Source organism: Thermomyces dupontii (assembly GCF_041956625.1).
Source record: "Thermomyces dupontii strain NRRL 2155 unplaced genomic scaffold VTN31scaffold_8, whole genome shotgun sequence".
Classification (NCBI taxonomy): Eukaryota; Fungi; Ascomycota; class Eurotiomycetes; order Eurotiales; family Trichocomaceae; genus Thermomyces; species Thermomyces dupontii.
This window is the reverse complement of record NW_027192314.1, coordinates 598679-617050: the sequence shown is the minus strand read 5'-3', so window position 1 is coordinate 617050 and position 18372 is coordinate 598679. Positions and strand designations below refer to the sequence as shown.

General features: G+C 50.2%; 7 protein-coding genes across 7 annotated transcripts; 4 read left to right on the top strand and 3 right to left on the bottom strand.

Annotated features, from left to right (window-relative positions):
* Positions 1-4253: 4253 nt before the first annotated feature.
* VTN31DRAFT_7009 (uncharacterized protein) lies at positions 4254-6334 on the bottom strand (the record flags this gene model as incomplete). The annotated part of the gene is made up of 3 exons (XM_069407683.1): positions 4254-5886; positions 5942-6027; positions 6101-6334. The coding sequence occupies 3 exons, from the start codon at positions 6332-6334 to the stop codon at positions 4254-4256; spliced, it is 1953 nt and encodes a 650-aa protein (XP_069258312.1).
* Positions 6335-7099: 765 nt separating this feature from the next.
* Positions 7100-9359, top strand: VTN31DRAFT_7008 (uncharacterized protein; the record flags this gene model as incomplete). Its single annotated transcript, XM_069407682.1, has 4 exons — positions 7100-7139; positions 7190-7242; positions 7307-7715; positions 7768-9359. The coding sequence occupies 4 exons, from the start codon at positions 7100-7102 to the stop codon at positions 9357-9359; spliced, it is 2094 nt and encodes a 697-aa protein (XP_069258311.1).
* Positions 9360-10099: 740 nt separating this feature from the next.
* Positions 10100-10812, top strand: VTN31DRAFT_7007 (uncharacterized protein; the record flags this gene model as incomplete). Its single annotated transcript, XM_069407681.1, has 4 exons — positions 10100-10252; positions 10314-10371; positions 10425-10597; positions 10669-10812. The coding sequence occupies 4 exons, from the start codon at positions 10100-10102 to the stop codon at positions 10810-10812; spliced, it is 528 nt and encodes a 175-aa protein (XP_069258310.1).
* Positions 10813-10959: 147 nt separating this feature from the next.
* VTN31DRAFT_7006 (uncharacterized protein) lies at positions 10960-11511 on the top strand (the record flags this gene model as incomplete). The annotated part of the gene is made up of 1 exon (XM_069407680.1): positions 10960-11511. One exon carries the CDS (start codon positions 10960-10962, stop codon positions 11509-11511), a length of 552 nt encoding a protein of 183 aa, XP_069258309.1.
* Positions 11512-12020: 509 nt separating this feature from the next.
* Positions 12021-13171, bottom strand: VTN31DRAFT_7005 (uncharacterized protein; the record flags this gene model as incomplete). The annotated part of the gene is made up of 2 exons (XM_069407679.1): positions 12021-12402; positions 12462-13171. The coding sequence occupies 2 exons, from the start codon at positions 13169-13171 to the stop codon at positions 12021-12023; spliced, it is 1092 nt and encodes a 363-aa protein (XP_069258308.1).
* Positions 13172-14637: 1466 nt separating this feature from the next.
* Positions 14638-15031, bottom strand: VTN31DRAFT_7004 (uncharacterized protein; the record flags this gene model as incomplete). Its single annotated transcript, XM_069407678.1, has 2 exons — positions 14638-14835; positions 14912-15031. 2 exons carry the CDS (start codon positions 15029-15031, stop codon positions 14638-14640), a joined length of 318 nt encoding a protein of 105 aa, XP_069258307.1.
* Positions 15032-16488: 1457 nt separating this feature from the next.
* On the top strand, positions 16489-18162 carry VTN31DRAFT_7003 (uncharacterized protein; the record flags this gene model as incomplete). The annotated part of the gene is made up of 4 exons (XM_069407677.1): positions 16489-16547; positions 16608-16782; positions 16850-17232; positions 17292-18162. 4 exons carry the CDS (start codon positions 16489-16491, stop codon positions 18160-18162), a joined length of 1488 nt encoding a protein of 495 aa, XP_069258306.1.
* Between the last annotated feature and the right edge of the window lie 210 nt (positions 18163-18372).

Here is an 18372-nt window from a genome sequence, read left to right as displayed (position 1 = left end):
TCCTCGGCTGTGGAGAGATTTCCTACAAATTTACTGGGGGATTTCTGGTGGCTGATCTGTCCAGACCTGTCCAGACACGGTCCTCTGGGTAACGCGATGACAGTACCGGGAAAATAGGCACCCCTTTACCACCGGAAATTGTCGCGGACTTGCGGGCAGCCCAGGATCGGAGAAGCTCCGTTGATTGGATCGACGAATGTACGGAGTAATACCGACTCGGGAGGAATCTTACCGAGTTGCTCTGGGAAAGTGCGTATTTCCTCCGTACGGAGTACTCGGTAGTAGGTTATTCAGTCGAACAAAGCAGGATTGCCCCGTATTGATTAGTTACGAGGACTCCCGTACTTCTTGATTCATTCCCAACTGAACTACAAATCATCATGAGCCTGCGATTTCAATCTCACCGATAAGGGAACTCGAAACGACCGTCGAGAGTCGATCCCGCACCTTGACGACATTCATGTAACATCTGACCCACTGTATATACATACGGCGGAAGTAATCGGTTAAGTTCGACTAAGGTCTTCCTTAAGCGAGGCCCCATCCACTTGCGTGGGAGATTGCGCCAAGGCTGTCTAGCGAGGATCCTGGATCCCTGAATCATGATCGCATGGTGGCGGCAGATCGTTTCCCTCGTGGCGATGGTGGAATGGAGCTTACATCTTGAGTAGGTATTCTTAGAAGCTTCCCAGCGGCCAATCGCCAACTCAACTGCCGTGGCTCTTGTCAATCCGGTCGATCCGCACAGCAAATGACCCACAGAATGCTCACGGTATGAACTAGCGAGGCGTCTGTCGGGGAGAGACGGCTAATTTGTTCGGCCAGCGATTGGGCATCGGGAAGGGATCACTGATCAGCAGCCGGCCTGCCTAGGTTCCTCGGATCTGCCTCTCTGTCCACATCCTCGGCGGTTGGCCGCGGTCGCGGCCTTGGACATCATCGATGTCGATCATTTCTTTTCTGGAAGCACAGAAACTCAAGCAACCGGGTGCCTCAAGGAGAATTTGTCGGATATGACCGACGAGGACGAGGACTCGAGGGCTCTGTCATGAGATAACGGCCACAGTACAGTACTCCCACCCGAAGGCCCCTCCTTCGCCGATTACGGAGGGCCGGCGAGGCTGGAGTCGGCTCACAGAAAGTTTGAAGGGAGAGTGAACTCAAGTCTCCATTGAGCGATCGCAGGCTTCAACCTCATGGCGAAGTTGGACCTGGGGCAGATACTAACTGAATAGGTTACGCTCTAATCAGGCTGTCGATTCAGGGCAATCGGAATGTCTTTACTCCGTAGGAATCCTGCTCGCACAAGGACTCGCACATGCCGCACTCTGACATCCAGTATTCCCCCGTATATGCATCGTGGCTGTCGCTGCTCTGCAAAGTGGTAACCACTGTCCAGGTCCCCAGGACGATCTTTGGCTTGGCAACGCTTCCGTCAACTAACTGTATCGTGCATATATCCGTAGTTCCGCTAGTGTATATATACTGTACTTCCGTACATACCATTTTCGGCGAAGTCGGTGTGTCGAGCTTGTGAACAAGCTTGCTTTCAGCCTTTCACACACGCCGATCTCGAGAATTAGGTACAGAAGGATGTGAATTGCTTTTGGAGGTCTTCCTGGAGCTCATCATAAGATAGATCGAATCAATCGCTTGCAGCAAGCCACCTCGGCTCAAATCACAGATATCACAGCTTACTCCGTACTCGTACTCTTCGATCTGATTGCTTCTTCACAAAGCCTTTGGAGAGTTAACTACTACTTTTTAAACTTTTTGACCTGGAATGATAAGGTCAGTCCGGCTGTCTGTCAGTGGCACCCACAAATTTCACGTGGCATGTCCGCCATGACACAAAGCTACCATCTGTTGCAAGTCGGACAAAACCTCGGACAAAAAGCGTACACTCAGCGGCTCAGCCATCCATCTTACAGCGCCTGCGGACATTAGTAATCGCTTCGTGAACCCCTTTTGAACTCGACTCATTGCCCTAACTAAACCTTAAACCGAGTCTCACCAAATGAGAATTAAGAACAATGGAAAATGAAGGAGGCGAGCGCTTTGAATGCACCGTGTCAACATTATTCCATCAACTGACTTTGTACAGAGCAGGGAGTACGAAGTACGGAGTACTTATACGAGGACTTCGTATCATAGCAAAACAACAAACACGTCGAGACTGAACTCATCCCAGCCTTGGTCGAAGCATCGACGAGTTCCGTATGGCGACGTCGCCTGTCAAACTCTCAGCTGTCATCGGTTCAGACTTCAACAAGAATGAATTTGACTTTTGATCCTTGCAAGAAGCCAAGAACCTGTCAATGATGCGTGCACAAACTTAAAACCGCAATGGTCACATTCACAAGTTCCTGCCTTCGCTTCTCGAAGGAAAAGGGGTGTGTGGTTACTTACTGTGGAGCGATCACGACTTCAAAGCGCAAAGGCAGCGGGAGATGTCTCGGTCTCAGATGCAGAGGAGGGTGACAGCTGACAACGGCGGAGTTGGCGACAGAGCAAACTGCCAAGAACGGACAAATGGACCAGATGAAGATCAATGATCTGCCGGTAGGCCGAACAGTCGTCGAATCCACTGTCCGCCGTCTGATTTGACGGCGAGCCGAGAACCCTGGTTGATCTGGATCATCGGGATGGAGCTCATGGAAGATTTTCCCACCAGTTGATTGTCCAGTCTCAGATTGACCATGTTGTCCACTGGACCATGAAGGAATTTCCGTTGCTTGTGAACTTCCAGACCAGCGATGACGATCGGGTCTGTAGCAAGGACAATCTCGTACTCGTACGGAGTATGTACAGTCCAACCGAACGGCGTAAACGCCAGACGCCCATTCGGGCCATCTAACTCTACCTACTCTGTTTACAGGGTCCACTCCATGTCTTTAACCGTTAGACGTATGTATCATAATCCAAGGCTAAAATCCAACGGCTCCCCACCTGTCAAACATGAATATGCTCGAAAGCAACAACAAAGGATGACTATACACTCCGTGTGTAGTACTTCGTGTATTCACGTTGCTCTTGTTGAGCTTGCGATTCAAGCGCGTCGGGGAGAAGGAAGACCATGTGAACCTCACAGGGAGGCCCCCTGGATGGACAATCTGGCCATCAGTCCCAAATCCGGAGATTCCCAAATCCCTCAAAGATACCCTCCTGATTCACGAACAAATCCCCCCCCCAGTCGTCAAGCCGCCAACTTGCCGAGAACCCGCATACCTCTGCACTATCAGCGGGACTCCGCTGTCCGGACTGGAGGCTTCTTAGGTTGCATTGATTGCCGCAAGCCCACGAATCATTTGATGTTCGGTAAATTGAGCTGCATGAATAAAGTCTCCGACTGGTGGTTGCCCTTTCTGGGCTGAAATCTGGCGGCAGTTGTGGATGTTGTTGTTGATGCTTGTCTGATGTCAGATGTTAGCTTCAACTGCTGCATGGTACGATGGATGTATCTGATCAAGCAGCAAACTGCAGCAGCAAGATATTCTGTCACTTTCTCCGTGCTTTACATGCTGTCGGACTGTGGACGTGATGGTCAATCGCACAGCGGACCAGGGCCTTCTATTCTTACTAATGATCTGGAATGGCCTGGGTTAACTAGGCTAAACAACTAGTATACTCTGTTGTTATCAGGTTCTTCCATACATGGCACGGATTTCTGGAATAACGGTAACAACAAGCAGTCAACAACGGCCCCATGCTCCATCACTTTCACCACACCAGGATGATACAGTGCCCGTGGCTTTACAAACCAATACCATCTTTATGTTTCATTGTGAATAGATTGGGACTCGGCCCGATCCCCATGCAGAAATTGAGGCATAGCACCTCGAACTCTCCATGCGGAGTGAGCAATCCAGACAGAATACTAGTCTCAGTCACTCCGGCTCGCCTCACTGCTGCCTGTCATGCCTATCATCGCCAATAACGAATCCTTCGATTACCCTATTTCCTCAACGAGCTGAAGTCCCGAGTCCAACATCCTCCTCCCATCGCCTTACGTGTCCTTCCCTCGAAATCCAGGGCCAACAGTTGCGTGGTACCAACACACATCACGGATCTCTTGTTTCGATCTGTCGTCGACACTCACACAGCAAAGCCCCAAGCCTCAGAGTAAGTTACGTCTGACCCCAGATACTGAAGGTAGGTATTCTAGGTCTTTGATTTTTGCTCTACACCACTGTATCTCTCTAGTTGGTATATACTGGACGGTGTATATCGCTCTATATTTCCAAGTTTCAGGATCATGCATCCAAATTCAACCTCTCCAGCAGTCGATCCAACTTCTCCATCAAGATCTGATAATTTACCGCGTCGCTTCGGAATTCGTCCTCCACCACCTTGCCATCCAACGTCCGAATGATTGGTGCCTGAGCCGGCGGTGGCATACTGGCCACGGGTGCAATCCCAGGCTGAACGACCTTGTTATTGTCCTGCGACGGCTTCGCATCGTTCTTGCCCAAGTTCAGCTGTTCCACACCGCCAGAAATACATTGCGTGTCAATGTCCGCGGCCGGCTTGGCCTCGCCGTAGAAATTCGTTGGCGCATTGGCCGCGAGCATTTCCTGAAGACCTGTATCATCGAAGCGGAAGCGGAATCGCTCGCTGAGGTAGAACCGGATGTCATCGAGCAGCTCAATCGAATCCGTCTCCTCTCGTTTCTGGATCCGTGCGGCTGACTCCCGGATGATTTCTGCAAACTCCGGCGTATCGATATGCTCCTCGAGGTGGTATGCAAAGTATCGAGCTGCAAATTCTTCTAGACGCTGGACTCTTGTCATCCAAGCTGCCCGAATGATCTCGTAGATGTCAATTTCTTCTGCTGCCTTGACCGAATCCCTGGGACCCTTGCTGGATCGCGTCTTGGAGGCACGGTCTTGAGACATGCCACCGCTTCCAAGACTGCTAATCACCACCGCTGCCTTGTTCTTGAGTCGTTCGATGAGAAGTTGATCCGCAGCGAAGAGGACATCCACCGCAACGTTCAGGGAGAAATCTACCTTATCCGTGTAGAAAAAAGTCAGGATGACCTCTAAGACCTCGGGCAAGCAATCGACTTTGATGATATTCAGATGCTCTGTCATTTGCGCCTCTTTGAACGTGGATGAGAACATTGCGTTGAAAAATTCGGATCGTAGCAGCATGGCTCGATGTGCCGGGTATAGCACTGATTTTTGTTCTGCTTGCTCTGATGTGGCAGCTGCCGAGCCAGAAGCATTGTGGTTTTCCTCCTCATCTTCTTTTGGCAATGGTTCATCAGCCCGCAGGAGGACGTCCGCAAACACGGGGTTATCGCGGCTCCACTTCACATCCTGCACTTTACTGGTTTCAACCACCATTTTTTGCCCCAAAACATGTTCTCGAAACCAAGATTCAATCTCATCTCGACCTCGACTCGTTTCCGCGGTCCGCCTCTGTCTTGCCTGACGTCTGTCACTCGCTTTCGAGACGCTGTCTAAGAGACCTGAGATGTCCAAGAGTTTGCTAATTCCTTCAACAGCTGCCCTCATTTCGCTTTCCGTAACCCCGGTCCCAGGTCCGCTCCGCAAATCCCGTTGCGCATCTCCAAGATACATATATCGAATGGCCGCTCCGAACGCCTGGGGTAACACATCGGTAGGAACCTGCCACGACTTCAATCCCGGCGATTCAGCAAAAAGCCGCCGAAAATAGGACGAGCGGGCCGATAAGATAAGTTTGTGCAAGAAAAGAGAGCCGCTCCCGTCTGTCACGACAATATCCCAAGTCTTGGGGTGGTCTCTCGTCGAGAGCGATGATATGTGAGCGGCGTATGGTTGTAGCGGATCCGTCGACTTGGAATAGTCGTATCTAAGTAGCAAACTCCGAATCCGATCGTTCAGAGCGATGTACAAACATCTAGACACCGGGTCAAGTCAGCAAATGCTATACAGACTTCGAGCAAGGAACTAACCGTTCTCCTTGAAACGTATCTCTTTCGCATACTGCTCCCGAATCAAGCAACAACCGTACTACCTCGTAGTGTCCACAGTAACTCGCCTGTCGTCAGGGTCAGTTTCCGGAATTCTGTGGCAACGTTTTGTGCTTTGATTCTCGGTGACGTGGAACACACCAGAATCAAAGGAGTGTAATCAAAACTGTCACGAGCATTGATATTGACTCCCTCCGATATCTTCTCCTGGCAGACTTTGAGATCGCCTCTTCGGCATGCATCGCACAGCTGTTTGAACCCTTCACTCAAGTCCAGAGGGCTCTCCTCCTTGAGAGCTCCCTCGCGGATCAACTTCTTCTCATTCTGCGATCGAACAACTGGTTCTTCTTTCTGAAGCGACCCGTCCTCGAGCATAGCGGAACACAGGGTGTGCAATATGTCAGGGAAGGGTGATGACAACAGAAGGATGAGACGGAGAATGGGAGGCTACTAGGTAGTACTTACTACTGCAATTCACCAGCCCAATCCCATCATATGCGGGGAGATTGATGTCTGCCATCTTATCGATAAGAGTCACGTGATAACTGGTCCATGCTTGGCGGTTTGACAAGTTGGCCAATGGGAATTCGGCATGAACGAGTCCTGGTAGGATTTGGGCGTTCCCTAACTACAAATTTCCTGTGGTATGCTTATTCTAACCGCCAATTTCAGTCCAAAAGGGCTCACTACTGCAAGTATTGAAGCAGTTAACAAGATCCAGTACTCCGTAAGTGCTGTAATTTTATCGATAGCGAATCCGTCCCTGGCTTCCACATCAACACTCACCGCCTACGCTGATTGGTCCTTGCATGCAGAGCTCAGGAACAGTCTCACCGCCTTCTACTCCAGGATGAGTGCCTCTCCGTTGCTCAGCAACGGAGCTCTCCCAAACATCACGACCGTTTGTCAGTCTTCTAACTTCTTCTCACATACAAGAACATGGTCACACTGGCTTGTGTTCTTCAGCATTGCTTTGAAGCTGCTACTAACCAAACAGCGTTCTCCTCATCCCTCTCATCAATGTTCTGATACCCCTCGTTGCCCACCCCGCATAGTCCAAATCCAGCCAGCAGAAGCTCGCCTGCAAGGACTACTGTTGTCTGACTTGTGGTGTGCCCTCAGTCATCGTCCAACACCACAATGGCAGAATCAGACAAGTATGAAGTCTTGGAGAAGATTGGTAAGGAAGTTGACCGTGATTCGGCCGTCAACTCACTCACCAGTTATTAGGGGCTGGGTCTTTCGGAGTCATCCGAAAAGTGCGGAGGAAGTCGGACGGCCTTGTAAGACTCCCATGTTCCCAATACCCAACGTCGAGATTGCGCGCTGACACACTTTCGGTTGCAGATTCTCTGCAGAAAGGAAATCAACTATGTCAAGATGTCGCAGAAGGAACGGGAGCAATTGACCGCCGAGTTCAATATCCTTAGCTCCCTAAGACACCCGAATATCGTCGCCTACTATCATCGAGAGCACCTGAAAGCTTCACAGGATGTGTACCTCTACATGGAGTATTGCGGCGGCGGAGATCTGAGCATGGTCATCAAGAATCTGAGAGAAACAAACAAGTATGCAGAAGAGGAGTTTGTCTGGAGGGTCTTGTCACAACTGGCAACTGCTTTGTACCGATGTCACTACGGACACGACGCGCCGCCCGTAGGCCCGAACCTTCTGGGACCTGCGCCGCCCCGCCAGGGATTGAAATCGAAACAAGCCCAAGTCATGATCCTTCATCGAGATTTGAAGCCCGAGAACGGTAAGTGGAATTGCGTAGGCATGGGTCCTCGTCCGAGCTAACGGAAACTTAGTCTTCCTCGGAAGTGACAACCAAGTCAAGCTTGGTGATTTTGGCCTCTCCAAATTGATGCACTCGCATGACTTTGCATCTACGTATGTCGGGACTCCCTTCTACATGTCGCCAGAGATTTGCTTGTCTGAGAAGTACACCTTGTACTCGGATATTTGGGCTTTGGGCTGTATCATGTATGAGTTGTGCCAGAAACGGCCCCCCTTTAACGCAAAGTCACATCTGGGCCTGATCCAGAAAATTCGCGAGGGGAAGCCGGATCCCCTGCCTGACATTTATTCCGCAGAACTCCAGAAGGTGATCATGAGTTGTCTCAAAGTCAGCCCGGAAGAACGTCCGGACACTGCTATGATACTCAATCTTCCCGTGGTCCGACTGATGCGAAAAGAACGGGAAGTAATCGATATGAATAACAAAGTCAAGAGACGAGAAGAAGCAGCGATGCAAAAGATGAAAGAATTGGAGGCCAAGCAAGCCGCATTGGACAAGGAAAAGGCTACGATGCGTGAAGAAATCGAAAACAGCGTCCGCCGCGAATGGGAGGTCAAAGCGCGTCTCGAAATAGACCGCCAGGTGCAAATGCACTTTGAGAACTTGAAGAAGCAGTTCGAAATCGAAGTCCAAGCACGTGTGGCAGCTGAACTGGACAAACTAAGGAGCCAAAATCAGGAGCTCCAGGGGAATGCTTCGGCATCTTCAGCGAGCGCGAGCGAGGATTCTGATTTTCCCTCGACGACCGACTTGAGCGAGCTCTCGATGGAGTCGCCTACAACCAATCGAAGCAAGCAATTCCGCAAAGATGTAACAAAAACTCCATTTAGCCGTGCGAAGACCACTGTCGATTCGCCAATGGATATCCAAATGGGCGAACCATCGCCAATCTCCATTGCGTCGCTGTCCCTATCGCCCAGACGCACTACGCCGTCGTCGAAGAATTTGTTCGCCGACTATAATCAGCAAAAGCCCAAATGGGATCCGTCGATGATCTACTCCGACGACGACGATGACATTCCGGACCTGCCCTCGCCAACACAGCCGAGGGTGCGGCCGGATCCTTTCAAGGCACCTCGACGACCTCTTCTTCGTCAACAGACAACCGCAATGATGCAGAACATGAACCCTAAACCCCCGATCTTCCCGCCATCAGGAACTTCTAGGTTCCCCCCACCAACATCAAACAATGCCGCTCCAACGCAGCCTGAGACGCGTCAAACGACGGGTGAGCTCCGCTCGCGATCTCCGAACCGCCGCCTTTCTAAAATTCCGTCGTCTTCCAATCTTTTGGGTGATGCCAACTCACCAACTCGACGGGGCACAAGCCGCCAGATCGGTCATAAGAGCAATGGTGGTGATGACAAGTACAAGGCCATGATGCAGCGCAATATGGGTGGGCGTACCCTGGTCGAGCTTGCACAGGCCCGTGCTGGCGGTCGATCTTCGGAGGACCCTAAACGCGCTTCCGGTGACTCGCGCCCCCAGTCCATTGCTTCTTCAGCGCCCAGTCTTCGCGAAACCCCTGCAACTTGGGATCCGAGCTACGAGCACATGCCGAGTCCGTTCATTTCTCGATTGGTCATCCGCAGCCTGCGGTAATGCGACGAAATCGCGACCGAGCTAATGCCGGCCCGGGGTCACATTAATCAACCTTTCCTAGTGTGTTGATTTCTTTCTGTTCATGGGTAGGCTTTTGTTGGTGTTCTGGCTTTGGAGTTCGGACAGGATGTGGTGTTGAATCTGGTGGCTTTCTTTTTCTTTTCCTTTTTCCTTTTTGGGGCTCATTGTTGAAACAGAAAATTTTTGGCGGCCAGTGTTGCCTGCCTTGACTGCCTGCAGTTTGAGCAAAGGTCTTCGCTCATTTGTTTGTGTTTATGTATTATTTATCAGGCAGTTGTCCATGCCGGAGTAAATTTCATTTGTTGACTTGAAGACTTTTGTTGATTGGGACCTCCTGGACGCAGGTGTGTAGTCAGTTGCCAGATGGATTTATGGATGACCTCGGGACTAGGGTTGGCCATCACCCACCACTAGATGCACCATCCCTGGCGCCATTCGCGTCGGCTCATCCAGAGTAATTCGGCATAGCAATTGTCGATAAATACACAGCCATCATAACTGAACATCAGGCATCGGCTTGCCCAAACCAGTTATGAAATCCGGTTTCTCTTCCAACCCCGCATCAGCCGTTAGTCATGCTGGAAACTATGATAAAGTAACATAGATCGTATACGTCTCATAGTATTGTGAATCCTTAGCACTTTGATGCATTTTCTGGTCCTTGCTCCCCTGCTTTATCAACAAGAGAATAGAAGTTATCATCAGAAGAACTGACCAAAATGGCCACTGAACCCGAAATCTACTATTGCGGACCAACGCGCTTCGTGCCAAACAGCCGACTTCCGATTCTGATCTACAGAAACGTCCTCCCTCAACCCATCACGGAAGAGACGACGGGGGAGTTTCTAGAGAAGAATAATTGGGTCAAGCGGGTGTGTAGACGACGAGCCCAAACGGAAAGGATATAGAGTTGTAGTACTGACTCGAGGTCAGGGTACATGGGGAGCGATTTCTCGTCATCATTTCCATCCTAATACTCATGAGTGCTATGGTTGGTACGCTCTGACATTAAAGTGGGTGTTTGATATGCTGAAAGGACCGCAGGCGTCTACCAGGGATCTTCCACTCTCCTCCTTGGCACAGGTCCTCTGGACAAGGAGGAGGACGGTCAGACAATCTATGTCGAAAAGGGCGATGTGATCGTCCTTCCGGCTGGAACGGCGCATTGCTCCAAGGATTTCAAGGATGATTATCGATATGTTGGTGTCTATCCTGATGTATGAACTATGAAGGGCTGGATTTATTCAAGTTCGACGTGAGCTGGAAGCTAATCGTCGTCCTGATCCAGGGTTCCCCAAAGTGGAGGAACGAGTATGGAGAAGATGAGTCCCGATACGATGATCTGAAAACAGAGGCTGAATCCGTGGCCATCCCGGAGTGGGATCCTGTTAATGGGCTTCATGGTCCCCTCTGGAGGCTCTGGTCTCGATAGGATGCCTTGAAACGAGCGTTCTGAAAGGGTTTGAGAGCCGTGATGATGATGATCTACTTAATATTGGACTTATTTATCACCGTTCCTTTCACCGAATCGCTGCCGTAAGCTCAATACATGTTTTGCGTACGTTTATAAGATTGGTCAATGGTCACCTGTCTTTTACCCTCATCAGCCTCTTTGTGCGGATCTTGCTGCTCTTCCTTGCACATCATGTCATGCTGTTCCCCTTCCTTTGATACTTGCGAGGCAACCTACACGAATCGTTTCAGATTGCCTTCGATTGTCACGCCTCCCGACATATGTTCCTTCTTTCAGCTTCAACCTGCTCCTTATCCAGCTCAGTTTTCGCGTCTTATGTTGAAACCGTGCCAGGTTTTGCCGTTCCGTCTCCTTGCATCTTTCTTAAACTCCTTTGCCCTCTCCTTTCCGTTGTTTCTTTTCTGTACTTCGTCCCCGTCCCTTCTAATCCACGGCCTCCATGTTCCTTTTTTTTTACCTCTCCTATTGTCTTTGACATTCTGCTGCCTCCCGCCCTCGATCGTGCCTCCCTTGTACCTGAATGCGCCCCGTACTGGACGTGCCCTATTTCTCCACCCTTCCGTTGCTGCCCTCCTTTCGAGACGTTTTGTTTGCACGGCACCTTGTCCTTGCGCTCTACCTTCGTCCCTTTCGTTGCCTTCCTTCCTTTTCTTCTGACGATCCATGTTTCGGGTTGCGCTCCTTTTTCTCTGTGCGGGTGGAGAAGCTGCCCGCCTCGGTGAGCTCATACTCCCGCACAGCCAAATGCCTAATGGCCCTAACCTATTCTAAAAAGGCTCCAACAGTCGCATCTACGGCATGAAATCCTACACCGTAGCTATTTAAGTGAGAATCACGCATTTTGGGGTTGATACTACGAACCATCCGTCAGAAATCATGGCCAATTCGACTGTTTCGCAGGAATTACGTACTTACCAGAAGATTGAGTAGTCATCACGGAAAGGCAAAAAAACATTCATATTCACGGCATCAAGCCTTAATTGATTGCAGACTACGTGCCCTTGATGTAGGGCTACATACGATTATAATTGTTCATTCTTTAGAAAAAGCATGGAAGGAGCTCGTACCTTGTTCATAGCGCGTTCAGCAATCGGAACAAGACTTAAAGCTTTCTGGACGCAACCGACTTCTTGCGGCAATGATCTATACAGCACATGCTACATGCTTCAACCGTCCGGTTGGCGTAGAAATGTCAAGCCCCCTGATGCATCTCCCGACGTCCCACAGACTTCAACGAAGTCGCCGACTTCTTCCCTCCGTTTCCGTACTCGTTCGACAAACCGCTCAATAGGGCAACTCCTACCAGGACCGGAGTGACAGTCCGGCAACGGAATAATGCCATCGTTAACGTTGATCCGGACATAAATCCCGTGTCGAACGGAGCAATTCAGGCGCTCAAACGTGATCCGGCCGCCCATTGGCAGAACGGTGGACATCTTCCACACCCGGTCTCGGGCAACGTGAGTCACGGGCAGAGTCGGATCGTATTTGGGATCCCGGAACAGATCGAGGGCGGTCAACATCGGCGCAATATCGTTGTTGTGGACGCTACTTGCGTGTCAACATGTCCTTCATCGTCTAGGCTTCGTCGGAGAACTGAAACGTACAAACTGAGGAACAATGGTCCTGCCTTGGGACCAGTTTCCAGGAGTTTCGCTGTCGCATTCAGCCATAGCCAGCCCATTGCACCGGCGTACGGATTCCCAGGGCCACTTCGGTAGTACTGAAGCAGGTCCCGGGCGTATTCGAAATGTAACCAGTCGTCGGGAGTAAAAACATCGCACCAAGGACTTGATCCTCGGGTCATTGTTTCGAACCCGCACATCTCTTGCATGCTATATACCTCCAGGTTCGAAAAGTTACCAATGCCGTGATTTTCTTGCTCGTGAATAAGGCGATGCGCAATGGGTGGGATATACACCTCTTGAAACGCTCTTCGCATATTCTTGCCAAAGTCGTGGCCCCGAACAGGATCTTGAATATAGCCTTTACAGGTATCTCCAGGAGTCAATGTATCCATATGGCGGTCGAAAGTCTCTGGTATTATCTCGAGTTCAGCTCTTCCGTCTTGCTCCCAGTCCGGGCCGAAGAGACCAATGGCAAACAATCGCGCTGTGTCAATATCACGTTGCGAGTCGCTCGCCCACAGTCTTGTTTTTCGATCAGAGGGTAATAGATGCGCATATTTAGCGCGAAACCTCGCACCAGCTGTGAACGCTCCCAGCGTCCCCGCATATGGCCCTGTGGCAGTGAGCTGTCCATACTGGGAAGGATCATGAACAAAGTGTCCAATTGGCGAGGAACGCGAGTGAGCCATTCAGCGGAACGGGAAGATCCTGTAGGCGCTTAACGAGGGCTCGATGACGCTCGCCTATCATCCGTGTTGGATATCGCTCACTATGGCGGGACAACTGGCCCGATCTATCCCTCAGCATCGGATATGCTTGGCGAATAGTACTATGTCATCAATCTATTACCATACCATGTGAACCTGTTCCACATCGCAATCTTCTGGTGGCTCAATTGCAAACTGGCTACCATGGGATGAGGCATATTGGACCCAAGGGCCATTCCCTCCCAAGTGTTGGAGCAAATTCCATTGTGGCTCTTGTCTTATGTTTGGTGGCGCTGTTGGACGGTCAGGACAAAACCAAGTCTTCAGGCCGAAAGTATGAAGCTTCAGCCCTTGAAAAGCAAGCAAGGGAACGCCGAATGCCTCTGAGTGCCACGAACATAGAAAGGGGACGGCGTCGCTCAAGCGATACAGCAGTAGAGCTGCTAACAAGGCCAGGAGAGGATAGTAGCCGGTCAGCAAAGAACGCTGCATTCTCTGGTATAGTACTATGCTTAAAAAGCATAGCAATCTTACAAGTGGTGCGGCTCCAGTAAGAGCCTTGGTATCGAAACCGCCCTGGGCTCAGACGCGTTTTGGGGGATCACCGCGTTCGTAAGGGCACAGCGAGTGGGTAAGGTACTTATTTGTTGAAATTTACAAAGAATAGGATAGCACGGTCAAAGGTAGTACCCAACGTGTGGGCGCGTCCTTGGAGCACGGGTACAGTACGGCGTTATCCATCGACAATCCCTCTAATCCGGTGATTTGGGGTACGGCAATTATGATCTATCGAAGCGCAATGAATCTACTACTCATGTCAGACGCTCTCCACGGATAGGACGTATGTACGAATATTTCACAGATATGAGCCCCATGATGATGTTAGAAAATCTTGATAGTGTATTTGAAGTCGACGTTGCGAACGCCATTGAGTATTCGTGACCAGATTCGGAGAGACAACGACAAAGCTCGACACTAGATCGGCGAGAGACGAGGAGTGCAGGGAAGGTCGCGTCGTGGAAACATTTACACACACCCGGCAGGAACAATGACCCCTTGCCCTCGGCGTGAAAGGCCGATGGGCTTGCTCTTCAGCGAGACCGACTGTCCTGGAGGACCTCACCCAAATATGGTGTAGGAACTGGGTAACTAAAAAGCCGGAACCCCAGTATGTTGGTATATAACCATTCGGTTCGTATATACTCGGTCTTGAAACTGCGATCACCGGTGCTGAACGGTTTGGGGAGGGAAGAACGATGGAAGGATAATCCGCATGTCGAGCCTTGGGCATCGATCGACGATCCTTCGACAAAAAGAAAGAGGCCCTTCTCCGTGGCCCTGCTTAGGGGACGCTTATCCAAAATGCCATCACAGCACCGTACTTTTCTCCCAACAACGCGATTTGCCTCGTCCCAGGCTTACGAAGACGTTCACTCGACGGTTGCCGATCACGAGACGCCCCTTCGCTTCTCTGCAGCGTCAACTGCCTCCGCACTCTTCCTCCTTTTTTCATTCTCTGCCATTCTTGCCTCAAGGTCCGCGATTTGTTTCTCAACAGTTGACTTTTTGGAGACCAGCGCTTCGCGCGCCGAGCGGAGAGATTCGATTTTCTCGTCGAGTGTGATCTGTTTTGTTTTCTCTTTGGCCTAACGAGTCCGTTTGAGGTCAGTGGAAGAGTCCAGGATGCGAAATTGGACGTCTTTCGTGTCCAGAAAACTTTACCTGCTGCTTTTCATGTTCAGTTTTGAGTTCGGCACCGTACAGGGCGCCTACAATAGTGGTCACCGTCACGGCAGCAGCCAACACACCACTTTTAATAGAACGGGGGTTCAAAGACGTCATTGCTGTTGCGCTGATCCAGTGGTCTTGTTCGCTCGTTCTTTGAATTTCGAGGAACTTGGACGGATCTTGCACATCGAGTGCCGATCCTGATTGTTAAGCAGAGAACAGAACGCCTCGGCATCAAAGGACCAAAATTGTACCAGAGAACATAACCTATTCCGTAGGCTAACCGCTAATAGGTAACGTGCTCCGTAACCTAAGTTACCTGTTAGTTACAAGTCTACAGATATACAGATAACTAATCAGTTACCCAGGACTTTGAGAGTGACTGTGACCCGTCGTTAAGCGTCAAAAAAGAGGCAAAACGACGGAGGATCACCGTCGCTCCCAAGCCCTGGGTAACCGATTAGAGGACTATCTGGAAGATTACCGACGTCGTCGGAGGGAAAGGCATCGAGCTGAGGGAGAGTTTGAGGATATGTTGGATGTTACTAACCTACATGAGTCGTGAAAGGGCCGTACTCCGTACATTTACTGGTTACTGGAACGCACAAGGTGCGAGAGTGCGATTCTTAGCGACCAAGCACGCTCCAAGAGAGGTGTAAAATCTGTGGAGGCCTCCCTGATTTCCAGGGGGTTCCCTTCTAAGTACGAGCACGAAGTATATACTTCATACCATGAGATGTTTCGTCCATTTTATCGTCCCACTGTTCCGAGTTCACCGGTTCCTTCCAACGTCTTTTTCATCAGTATATACGGAGTATATACTTGTATTTTCACTTCTTGTTACCTAGAGTGTTTTCCTGGGATTGCCTCGAATTTCCCAAATCGTATGCCGAGCGCCTTTAGGCTTTAGCCTACTCATAGTTGGCACACAACGCACTTTGCAATGCAGAACTTGACCTTGTGGAAACTGACGCCCATCGTGGCTGAGGAACTGAGCGGTATTGGTATGTGACGATCCTCGGTGCAAAGTATCAAGAGTGGAACAGTTAGTTTTGCAGGAAAATATCTAAAAGGGAATGTTAGTTCCATTTAGAAGACATATTATCTGCTCGCCTGGCTACAGTACAAGGGAGACCTTACTGATTTGTGGACCATAAATGAATGGACCGAGGCAGGCTCAAGTTCTCAACGGAAGTGTACCCGAACTCCTCGAGGCTCGACTTCCTAAGTCACCTGTTGGAAATGAAGGTCTGTGACCCTGTATGGATCAGGCCGAAAAAGAGAAACAAACATACAGACTACAAATAGTAATGACCCTCATGGTAAGCTACACCTATGTGTGTACGGGGTACTTACTCCATATTTCCAACTCGGAACACGCCGACTCGAAGAAGTCGGTGTACTAGTAACCTACTACGTAAACTAGTGTTCTCGCAGTTCAATCCAGGGTTTGACCAGGAACTTTGGGAAAGACAATTATTTTCTGCACTCGTAGAAGAGCAATTGTCGAGTCTTACCTCGTTATATCTCTTCCACTGGACCAAAGTTGACGTTCTAGATAACCACATGCAATGAATTCTTCCATCGGCGGTGCGGCCCCGGAAACGGCCTCTGCAGGGAAAACAGAAGCGTATGTGAAAGACCAAATGCACGATCTTACCCGAGGACTGCGAGACAAACTGCGACGCAGACTCCATGCGATTTCAGACCGACTGGAAGAGATGAAGGAAAGGCAAGACAATGTCGTGCAGTCGCGTTCGGAGCGGTTTCGATCCCATTTTGATATTGTCGGTTCGTTGCCTCTCGAAATTGTGCTTCAGATCGTGACATGTCTGGACCCAGAAGACATTGCCCGCAGCCGGAGGGTACGCATGCCTTTTTTTTTTTTCTTTTCTTTTCTTTTGAATGGTCATCGACAAGAGGTTATTTTAGGTCTCACAACAATGGCTCTATATGTTCTCGTGCGATACTATCACCAAGTTTCATTTGCGCCAAACCCTTACCTTCCTGAACATAGACGGCGTGGATGAGGCTACGGCCGATGCAACTACCTATTTCCGATGGCGATATGGTCTGCAAAGTGGCCGGCCCGTCAAGAAGATATTTCTCCCATTCCAGGATGATGAGAAAGGGCCTGCATCTGTTTGGTACCACTCGCGACGATTATTCTATTGCACGAATCCTTGGTATGGAATTCAAATGCTGGATCTTGAAACTGGAGAGAAACTGGCATGGTTCCGAGAAGAAGACATGGATTTTGTTGGAGAGGGGCATGTCCTGGTATCCGATCGCTGTATCGTTCTTCATGATTTCAGGTAAGAGGGCATTCGGATCCATCCGCTTAGTCGGTATTTTCTCACAGTAAGCCTGGCAGTCTTCTGGTGGCGCGGAATATCCACACAAAACGGCGATGTGCCAGGGGAGACCTGCCTTGTTACCCTCGCCATATTGATCTCGAGAAGGACATATTGGTCCTCGTTGAACTGTTGGAGCAGAAGCAGTCACTTTGGTTCGTCTACATTTGGGATTTGAACTCGAATCGCATCCGACGAATAGGCAAATTCACAAATCTGTGGTTATGGCACGTCGATGCCGATGAGAATCTGTTGGTGGTATTCGAAATCAACTGGGACACACATCCGCCGCAGGTGCAGCAGACCAAGTGGACTTTGAAGGGCGAGCGGATGCTGGATCGCAAACACTTTCACCTATCGCTGTCGGGGCATCCTGTGGTCAAGAACCGTTTGAAACCATTGGATAGCTTCAGCAACCGCACCTACGGCCGCAAGAAAATAAGACGTCTGCTTACCGGAACCGGTATTCATGACGCGATCGACCTCATCTACGACCATGCCATCGACAAACTGAGGGTCCGTTGGACCTCGCTCCAGCCCCAAATCTACGATCTTGGGTTACCTCTCTGCGCATTGTTGACCCCCAACCTTGTCTACCACTGGAACCCCAGATTCCTGTGGCTCGAGATCTGCGACGCCGACAACCAGACCAGAATCCAGCATCCGTGCCCCTTGGATATCCGAGAGGTCGAAACTTGTAAGGGCCTCCGAAACTGGCCTGTACGTGAGGACGAATCGCCACTTTTCAGTTCACGACCTTATTTGAACCCCCTCGGCGACCGCGAGGTAGTTGGCCTGGCTAGCGAAGATGGAATTCAGATGTGGTTCTTCAATCCTCACTTCGTCCCTAATGTCCCATATGCGAAGCCTTTTGATCCAATGTGGAGATGATTTGGAGTGTTCCCGATGATTTCGATTTTGCCTCTCCAATCAAAAGGAGGGCGAGGGATCAGAATAGTACTTAGGCATTTGGATTTTTCGAAATCAACTTCTTACCAAGGTACTACCATAATTACTCGCTGCTCAATTGAGGGCAATTCTTCGGGACGAACTATTCTTCTCACAGCGATACTAGTTCTTACATACTAGTACCTCGTAGCC